The sequence below is a fragment of the Salmo salar genome, unplaced genomic scaffold (genome assembly GCF_905237065.1).
Source record: "Salmo salar unplaced genomic scaffold, Ssal_v3.1, whole genome shotgun sequence".
In the NCBI taxonomy this organism is placed as follows: domain Eukaryota; kingdom Metazoa; phylum Chordata; class Actinopteri; order Salmoniformes; family Salmonidae; genus Salmo; species Salmo salar.
Genome location: NW_025550718.1, coordinates 1 through 10000, shown reverse-complemented (window position 1 = coordinate 10000; position 10000 = coordinate 1). Strand labels below are relative to the sequence as shown.

Genomic DNA, 10000 nt, shown 5'->3' with positions numbered 1-10000 from the left:
GCGCGTTGGACCCAGTAACCAATACCTGCTGCATGTAGCCTAGCGGTTAGCGCGTTGGGCCCAGTAACCAATACCTGCTGCATGTAGCCTAGCGGTTAGCGCGTTGGGCCCAGTAACCAATACCCGCTGCATGTAGCCTAGCGGTTAGCGCGTTGGGCCCAGTAACCAATACCCGCTGCATGTAGCCTAGCGGTTAGCGCGTTGGGCCCAGTAACCAATACCTGCTGCATGTAGCCTAGCGGTTAGCGCGTTGGGCCCAGTAACCAATACCCGCTGCATGTAGCCTAGCGGTTAGCGCGTTGGGCCCAGTAACCAATACCCGCTGCATGTAGCCTAGCGGTTAGCGCGTTGGGCCCAGTAACCAATACCGCTGCATGTAGCCTAGCGGTTAGCGCGTTGGGCCCAGTAACCAATACCCGCTGCATGTAGCCTAGCGGTTAGCGCGTTGGGCCCAGTAACCAATACCCGCTGCATGTAGCCTAGCGGTTAGCGCGTTGGGCCCAGTAACCAATACCTGCTGCATGTAGCCTAGCGGTTAGCGCGTTGGACCCAGTAACCAATACCTGCTGCATGTAGCCTAGCGGTTAGCGCGTTGGGCCCAGTAACCAATACCTGCTGCATGTAGCCTAGCGGTTAGCGCGTTGGGCCCAGTAACCAATACCTGCTGCATGTAGCCTAGCGGTTAGCGCGTTGGGCCCAGTAACCAATACCTGCTGCATGTAGCCTAGCGGTTAGCGCGTTGGACCCAGTAACCAATACCTGCTGCATGTAGCCTAGCGGTTAGCGCGTTGGGGCCAGTAACCAATACCTGCTGCATGTAGCCTAGCGGTTAGCGCGTTGGGCCCAGTAACCAATACCTGCTGCATGTAGCCTAGCGGTTAGCGCGTTGGGGCCAGTAACCAATACCTGCTGCATGTAGCCTAGCGGTTAGCGCGTTGGGCCCAGTAACCAATACCTGCTGCATGTAGCCTAGCGGTTAGCGCGTTGGGCCCAGTAACCAATACCTGCTGCATGTAGCCTAGCGGTTAGCGCGTTGGACCCAGTAACCAATACCTGCTGCATGTAGCCTAGCGGTTAGCGCGTTGGGCCCAGTAACCAATACCTGCTGCATGTAGCCTAGCGGTTAGCGCGTTGGGCCCAGTAACCAATACCTGCTGCATGTAGCCTAGCGGTTAGCGCGTTGGACCCAGTAACCAATACCTGCTGCATGTAGCCTAGCGGTTAGCGCGTTGGGCCCAGTAACCAATACCTGCTGCATGTAGCCTAGCGGTTAGCCTATCTGGTTTACGTGACAATAACAACATAACCATTTTTTGGGGGGGTTTCGCTTTTTAAAAAACGATAAAGACATAATCTGATAAACCGGTTAAATTAGCCAGTTGATATGAATCATGTTTTGATTTACCTCTGGACAGTAATATATATATATATATATATATATATATAATAAAATAATCAATTTGGAGAGGCGTAATAGACATGAGTACAAGCGCTTCAATCTGAGAAGTTGTTCCCTACATGAATCTATACTATGTTACTGCATTATAGAATAGTTTAAAGATATACTAGTCAGTGTTACTATGGCACCTAGTAGTTTACCTCAGTGTCACTGTTCATATATATATATATATATATATCACATTATCTTACTGTACATAGTTACATCATTAGGACTAGCTAGTATGCTAACTGCACCTCTGCAGTATGAGGTGTGTTACTGTGGTTACGACAGGGTTAGGGCTGTGGTTCCGTGCGGGTTCTAGAGCGCTGGGTCTGGATGTGTGACATCTGGAGAACGGGGAGGAGGAGCTGGAAGGCGTTCTGGATGTATGTGGTGCTGTTGGAACCCTACGGAACAACGGAACACTGTTAGAACCCTACGGAACAACGGAACACTGTTAGAACTCTACAGAACACTGTTAGAATCCTACAGAACACTGTTAAAACTCTACGGAACAACAGAACACTGTTAGAACCCTACAGATCAACAGAACACTGTTAGAACCCTACAGAACACTGTTAAAACCCTACGGAACAACGGAACACTGTTAGAACCCTACAGAACACTGTTAAAACCCTACGGAACAACAGAACACTGTTAGAACCCTACAGAACACTGTTAAAACCCTACAGAACAACAGAACCCTGTTAGAACCCTACAGAACACTGTAAGAACCCTACAGAACAACAGAACACTGTTAGAACCCTTCAGAACAACAGTTATATGTCTCACCTCGAGCAGCACACTGTCTACCAAAGGGTTCAACTCCTCTGCTTTTCTCTGACCCTGGAAAAGGGCAGCAAGGGAGAGAGGGAGTTAGAGGAACAATGGGGGTGAAGATCAGCTGCTAACCTGACCTTAATGCCATTCATTAACTGGGTTGGAGATAAACACACACACACACACACACACACACACACACACACACACGGAGAGAGTACATCTCACCCCAACTTTGAGCAGAGTATCAGAGAACTTCCTGGCAAGGCAGCCCACCTCCCGACACATGGCACACGTCAACCTGCAACAGTTACAGACATTAACGATGCTCACCCCTCCCCCCTACATCCTGGTCTCTAGCAGGTTTCTCCTGGTCCTGTCCCCCCCCCTACATCCTGGTCTCTAGCAGGTTTCTCCTGGTCCTGTCCCCCCCCCCCTACATCCTGGTCTCTAGCAGGTATCTCCTGGTCCTGCCCCCCCTCCCTACATCCTGGTCTCTAGCAGGTTTCTCCTGGTCCTGCCCCCCCTCCACATCCTGGTCTCTAGCAGGTTTCTCCTGGTCCTGTCCCCCCCCTCCATACATCCTGGTCTCTAGCAGGTTTCTCCTGGTCCTGCCCCCCCCTACATCCTGGTCTCTAGCAGGTTTCTCCTGGTCCTGCCCCCTCCCTACATCCTGGTCTCTAGCAGGTTTCTCCTGGTCCTGCCCCCCCCTACATCCTGGTCTCTAGCAGGTTTCTCCTGGTCCTGTCCCCCCCTCCCTACATCCTGGTCTCTAGCAGGTTTCTCCTGGTCCTGCCCCCCCCCTCACATCCTGGTCTCTAGCAGGTTTCTCCTGGTCCTGTCCCCCCCTCCCTACATCCTGGTCTCTAGCAGGTTTCTCCTGGTCCTGCCCCCCCCTACATCCTGGTCTCTAGCAGGTTTCTCCATTTCCTGTCCCCCCCCTACATCCTGGTCTCTAGCAGGTTTCTCCTGGTCCTGTCCCCCCCCTACATCCTGGTCTCTAGCAGGTTTCTCCTGGTCCTGCCCCCCCTCCCTACATTCTGGTCTCTAGCAGGTTTCTCCTGGTCCTGTCCCCCCCCCCCTACATCCTGGTCTCTAGCAGGTTTCTCCTGGTCCTGTCCCCCCCTCACATCCTGGTCTCTAGCAGGTTTCTCCTGGTCCTGTCCCCCCTCCCTACATCCTGGTCTCTAGCAGGTTTCTCCTGGTCCTGCCCCCCCCTACAGACCTGGTGAGAATGTGAGCCTGGTCACTAGCAGGTTTCTCCTGGTCCTGTCCGTGGAGGATCAACTCTGCCACCTTGTGGAGCTGCTCGATACTGCGGGCTGTCACCTCCGCCAGGGAGCCCACTGAACACAGGTACACTGCCTGGACAGACAGACACACACACACACACACACACACACACACACACACACACACACACACACACACACACACACACACACACATATATAAACATACACACACCCGAGGGAAAGAGAACATGAGAGACGCAGACAGACAGTTCTCTCTCCAACATCAGATCTCACCTCTACAGACCTGGATCGTCTCTCTTCCTCATTCATCTCCTCCCCCATCTCCTCCCCCTCCTTCTTCTCTTCCTCATTCTCATTCATCTCCTCCCCCTCTTTCTTCTCATCCAGCTTCTCCCCCTCTTTCTTCTCCTCCAGCTTCTCTTCTTCTCCCTCTCTTATTTCAGGTTGTCCTCTTTGCTCCTCGTCCGTCGCCCCCACGATGGTATCTGTGACGACAGGTGTCTCCACCTCTCTCACCCAATCGTGCGCTCTCATCCTGGCCTGGGGATGAATTGACATGACATAACTAAAACTTATAAAACCTAAAATAATTAAACTCTTATTCAGTAGATTAAATTAAAACTGTGTCTTGTTACCTTGTTGAGTTTGTCTTGTTACCTTGTTGAGTTTATCTGTTACCTTGTTGAGTTTATCTGTTACCTTCTTGAGTTTATCTGTTACCTTGTTGAGTTTGTCTGTTACCTTGTTGAGTTTGTCTGTTACCTTGTTGAGTTTATCTGTTACCTTGTTGAGTTTGTCTGTTACCTTGTTGAGTTTGTCTGTTACCTTGTTGAGTTTGTCTTGTTACCTTGTTGAGTTTGTCTGTTACCTTGTTGAGTTTATCTGTTACCTTGTTGAGTTTATCTGTTACCTTGTTGAGTTTATCTGTTACCTTGTTGAGTTTGTCTGTTACCTTGTTGAGTTTATCTGTTACCTTGTTGAGTTTATCTGTTACCTTGTTGAGTTTATCTGTTACCTTGTTGAGTTTATCTGTTACCTTGTTGAGTTTATCTGTTACCTTGTTGAGTTTATCTTGTTACCTTGTTGAGTTTATCTGTTACCTTGTTGAGTTTGTCTGTTACCTTGTTGAGTTTGTCTGTTACCTTGTTGAGTTTGTCTGTTACCTTGTTGAGTTTATCTGTTACCTTGTTGAGTTTGTCTGTTACCTTGTTGAGTTTATCTGTTACCTTGTTGAGTTTATCTGTTACCTTGTTGAGTTTGTCTGTTACCTTGTTGAGTTTGTCTGTTACCTTGTTGAGTTTGTCTGTTACCTTGTTGAGTTTATCTGTTACCTTGTTGAGTTTGTCTGTTACCTTGTTGAGTTTATCTGTTACCTTGTTGAGTTTATCTGTTACCTTGTTGAGTTTATCTGTTACCTTGTTGAGTTTATCTGTTACCTTGTTGAGTTTGTCTGTTACCTTGTTGAGTTTATCTGTTACCTTGTTGAGTTTGTCTGTTACCTTGTTGAGTTTATCTGGGGTCGCAGCGACGTGAAGCTCAAACAGCAGCTCAGTCAGGACACTCACAAACTCCTCCCCATCGGCTGCTAGAGAGAGAGAGACAGGTTAAACACCAACCAGAGAGAGAGAGACAGGTTAAACACCAACCAGAGAGAGAGAGACAGGTTAAACACCAACCAGAGAGAGAGAGACAGGTTAAACACCAACCAGAGAGAGAGACAGATTAAACACCAACCAGAGAGAGAGAGACAGGTTAAACACCAACCAGAGAGAGAGAGACAGGTTAAACACCAACCAGAGAGACAGGTTAAACACCAACCAACCAGAGAGACAGGTTAAACACCAACCAGAGAGAGAGACAGATTAAACACCAACCAGAGAGACAGGTTAAACACCAACCAGAGAGAGAGAGACAGGTTAAACACCAACCAGAGAGAGAGACAGGTTAAACACCAACCAGAGAGAGAGACAGATTAAACACCAACCAGAGAGAGAGAGACAGGTTAAACACCAACCAGAGAGAGAGACAGATTAAACACCAACCAGAGAGAGAGAGACAGGTTAAACACCAACCAGAGAGAGAGACAGATTAAACACCAACCAGAGAGAGAGAGACAGATTAAACACCAACCAGAGAGAGAGAGACAGGTTAAACACCAACCAGAGAGAGAGAGACAGATTAAACACCAACCAGAGAGAGAGACAGGTTAAACACCAACCAGAGAGAGAGACAGGTTAAACACCAACCAGAGAGAGAGAGACAGATTAAACACCAACCAGAGAGAGAGACAGGTTAAACACCAACCAGAGAGAGAGAGACAGGTTAAACACCAACCAGAGAGAGAGACAGGTTAAACACCAACCAGAGAGAGAGAGAGACAGGTTAAACACCAACCAGAGAGAGAGACAGATTAAACACCAACCAGAGAGAGAGAGACAGATTAAACACCAACCAGAGAGAGAGAGAGACAGGTTAAACACCAACCAGAGAGAGAGAGACAGGTTAAACACCAACCAGAGAGAGAGAGACAGGTTAAACACCAACCAGAGAGAGAGAGACAGGTTAAACACCAACCAGAGAGAGAGACAGATTAAACACCAACCAGAGAGAGAGACAGGTTAAACACCAACCAGAGAGAGAGAGACAGGTTAAACACCAACCAGAGAGAGAGACAGGTTAAACACCAACCAGAGAGAGAGAGACAGGTTAAACACCAACCAGAGAGAGAGACAGGTTAAACACCAACCAGAGAGAGAGACAGGTTAAACACCAACCAGAGAGAGAGAGAGACAGGTTAAACACCAACCAGAGAGAGAGACAGGTTAAACACCAACCAGAGAGAGAGAGACAGGTTAAACACCAACCAGAGAGAGAGACAGGTTAAACACCAACCAGAGAGAGAGACAGGTTAAACACCAACCAGAGAGAGAGAGACAGGTTAAACACCAACCAGAGAGAGAGAGACAGGTTAAACACCAACCAGAGAGAGAGACAGGTTAAACACCAACCAGAGAGAGAGAACAGGTTAAACACCAACCAGAGAGAGAGAGAGAACAGGTTAAACACCAACCAGAGAGAGAGAGACAGGTTAAACACCAACCAGAGAGAGAGAGACAGGTTAAACACCAACCAGAGAGAGAGACAGGTTAAACACCAACCAGAGAGAGAGACAGATTAAACACCAACCAGAGAGAGAGAGACAGGTTAAACACCAACCAGAGAGAGAGACAGGTTAAACACCAACCAGAGAGAGAGAGACAGATTAAACACCAACCAGAGAGAGAGACAGGTTAAACACCAACCAGAGAGAGAGAGACAGATTAAACACCAACCAGAGAGAGAGAGACAGGTTAAACACCAACCAGAGAGAGAGAGACAGGTTAAACACCAACCAGAGAGAGAGACAGGTTAAACACCAACCAGAGAGAGAGAGACAGGTTAAACACCAACCAGAGAGAGAGACAGGTTAAACACCAACCAGAGAGAGAGACAGGTTAAACACCAACCAGAGAGAGAGAGACAGATTAAACACCAACCAGAGAGAGAGAGACAGGTTAAACACCAACCAGAGAGAGAGACAGGTTAAACACCAACCAGAGAGAGAGACAGGTTAAACACCAACCAGAGAGACAGGTTAAACACCAACCAGAGAGAGAGAGACAGGTTAAACACCAACCAGAGAGAGAGACAGGTTAAACACCAACCAGAGAGACAGGTTAAACACCAACCAGAGAGAGAGAGACAGGTTAAACACCAACCAGAGAGAGAGAGACAGATTAAACACCAACCAGAGAGAGAGAGAGACAGGTTAAACACCAGAGAGAGAGAGAGACAGATTAAACACCAACCAGAGAGAGAGACAGATTAAACACCAACCAGAGAGAGAGAGACAGGTTAAACACCAACCAGAGAGAGAGAGACAGGTTAAACACCAACCAGAGAGAGAGACAGGTTAAACACCAACCAGAGAGAGAGAGACAGGTTAAACACCAACCAGAGAGAGAGACAGGTTAAACACCAACCAGAGAGAGAGACAGATTAAACACCAACCAGAGAGAGAGACAGGTTAAACACCAACCAGAGAGAGAGAGACAGATTAAACACCAACCAGAGAGAGAGACAGGTTAAACACCAACCAGAGAGAGAGACAGGTTAAACACCAACCAGAGAGAGAGACAGATTAAACACCAACCAGAGAGAGAGAGACAGGTTAAACACCAACCAGAGAGAGAGAGACAGATTAAACACCAACCAGAGAGAGAGAGACAGGTTAAACACCAACCAGAGAGAGAGAGACAGGTTAAACACCAACCAGAGAGAGAGAGACAGGTTAAACACCAACCAGAGAGAGAGAGACAGGTTAAACACCAACCAGAGAGACAGGTTAAACACCAACCAGAGAGAGAGAGACAGGTTAAACACCAACCAGAGAGACAGGTTAAACACCAACCAGAGAGAGAGAGACAGGTTAAACACCAACCAGAGAGAGAGAGACAGATTAAACACCAACCAGAGAGAGAGAGACAGGTTAAACACCAACCAGAGAGAGAGAGACAGATTAAACACCAACCAGAGAGAGAGACAGGTTAAACACCAACCAGAGAGAGAGAGACAGGTTAAACACCAACCAGAGAGAGAGACAGGTTAAACACCAACCAGAGAGAGAGACAGGTTAAACACCAACCAGAGAGAGAGAGACAGATTAAACACCAACCAGAGAGAGAGAGACAGGTTAAACACCAACCAGAGAGAGAGACAGGTTAAACACCAACCAGAGAGAGAGAGACAGGTTAAACACCAACCAGAGAGAGAGACAGGTTAAACACCAACCAGAGAGACAGATTAAACACCAACCAGAGAGAGAGAGACAGATTAAACATCAAGTCTAGTAATAACTGGCTCATTACACTGTCATGTCCTGACCTATAAAAGTGGTTATTTGTTATTGTAGTTTGGTCAGGGCGTGGCAGGGGGGGGTGTTTGTTTTATGTGGTTCGGGGGTTTTTGGTTTATGTTCTATGTTAGTATATTTCTATGTTTGTTCTAGTATGTCTATTTCTATGTTTAAGTTTTCTTGGGTTGACCTTCAATTGGAGTCAGCTGTTCCTCGTTGCCTCTAATTGAAGGTCCTATTTAGTAGGGGTGTTTTTTTTCCCTGTGTTTTGTGTATGTTGCACCTGACGGGTTTTACGGTCGTTTTGTGTGTTTGAGTTTACACACAAAAAGAGTGCATGTAACGTGGGTCGTCTAATGTGTCACGCCAGACAATACTGTGATATTTTAAGTAGAAATTTGTGCACTAATATTGAATTTTAAAAAGACTGTTATATTAAAATGAAGTGCCTTTTTAATATAGACCACATGGAGAATTCAATAAATCCCCCCCCCCCCAAAAATGTATATATGAATTAAAACACATGTCCCTCCATCAACACCGTGTCACTTCCAGGCAGATTTCAACAAACTAAAGGCCCCTACAGACTGAACGGCTTTAGCCGTCTTGTTACACGATTTTGTTTACGCCGTGGAAAACTTCTTAGGTTGTAAACGATTGTCGGACGTCTTGGCTCCTCGTTCAGTGAGACAGGGTCTGGGTCTGTTGGTTCAGTACCACTACGTCTTGGCTGGTTCAGTGAGACAGGGTCCAGGTCTGTTGGTTCAGTACCACTACGTCTTGGCTGGTTCAGTGAGACTGGGTCTGGGTCTGCTGGTTCAGTACCACTACGTCTTGGCTGGTTCAGTGAGACTGGGTCTGGGTCTGCTGGTTCAGTACCACTACGTCTTGGCTGGTTCAGTGAGACTGGGTCTGGGTCTGCTGGTTCAGTACCACTACGTGAGGTCGTAGGCTCCGACAAAGTTCTGTCAGTGTCAGAAACGTTCGTCCTTTATCGCAATGGTCACCAACCTTTTCTGAGTCAAGGTCACTTTCTGTGTCAAGGTCACTTCCTGTGTCAAGGTCACTTCCTGCGTCAAGGTCACTTCCTGCGTCAAGGTCACTTCCTGCGTCAAGGTCACTTCCTGCGTCAAGGTCACTTTCTGAGTCAAGGTCACTTCCTGAGTCAAGATGCAAGCCGAGATCTACCGTTCAGATATATATTTTTTTTTATTGACTTTATAAAATGTAACATGAACCAATTATAAAACAGTTCTGTAGCAATGAGGTTTGTGCAGTAGACTACAGGCCCAATACATTATCGCCGCATATTGGCTTTGCTTGAATTGCCCTGCCAATGTTGTTGTTCTTCTCAGATCATTTTAGAAATTATAATTTTCAGAAGAAACACTGAACAACTAATAGTCAAATCATAGTATAAAAACAGGTGAGCTGGTTCTAGTCTTTGTGGTGTAAAACTTGAGCTGCTGAAACACAACATAACCAACCCTGTTAAGGACCCAGCTGTGTTTTATCAGCGGTTAAGGACCCAGCTGTGTTTATCAGCGGTTAAGGACCCAGCTGTGTTTATCAGCGGTTAAGGACCCAGCTGTGTTTATCAGCGGTTAAGGACCCAGCTGTGTTTATCAG

General features: G+C 47.1%; 2 protein-coding genes across 3 annotated transcripts in view; one reads left to right on the top strand and one right to left on the bottom strand.

Moving 5' to 3' along the window:
* LOC106595868 (uncharacterized) overlaps nucleotides 1-136 on the top strand; it is an 11546-nt gene extending 11410 nt beyond the window's left edge. For both annotated transcript variants that reach the window (XM_045713935.1, XM_045713934.1), the window contains one exon: nucleotides 1-136. This exon is cut by the window's left edge and continues 1311 nt beyond it. The gene's annotated coding sequence lies outside the window, so the exon portion shown is untranslated.
* Nucleotides 137-1125: 989 nt separating this feature from the next.
* On the bottom strand, nucleotides 1126-4548 carry LOC123739891 (protein NOXP20). Its single transcript, XM_045713933.1, has 6 exons — nucleotides 4409-4548; nucleotides 3751-4017; nucleotides 3447-3586; nucleotides 2450-2522; nucleotides 2234-2287; nucleotides 1126-1848 (listed from the first exon to the last, which is right to left on the bottom strand). Exons 2-6 carry the CDS (start codon nucleotides 4009-4011, stop codon nucleotides 1735-1737), a joined length of 642 nt encoding a protein of 213 aa, XP_045569889.1. The 5' UTR covers nucleotides 4012-4017; nucleotides 4409-4548; the 3' UTR covers nucleotides 1126-1734.
* Nucleotides 4549-10000: the final 5452 nt, after the last annotated feature.

Bases quoted from the DNA above. Each gene is read 5' to 3' on its own strand.
- LOC123739891 (XM_045713933.1), bottom strand. From the start codon at position 4,011: ATGAGAGCGCACGATTGGGTGAGAGAGGTGGAGACACCTGTCGTCACA. The intron at 3,587-3,750 runs GTGAGATCTGAT...CTGTCTGTCCAG, and splicing joins GACGATCCAGGTCTGTAGAG to GCAGTGTACCTGTGTTCAGT. The intron at 1,849-2,233 runs GTGAGACATATA...GTTGTTCCGTAG, and splicing joins TAGACAGTGTGCTGCTCGAG to GGTTCCAACAGCACCACATA.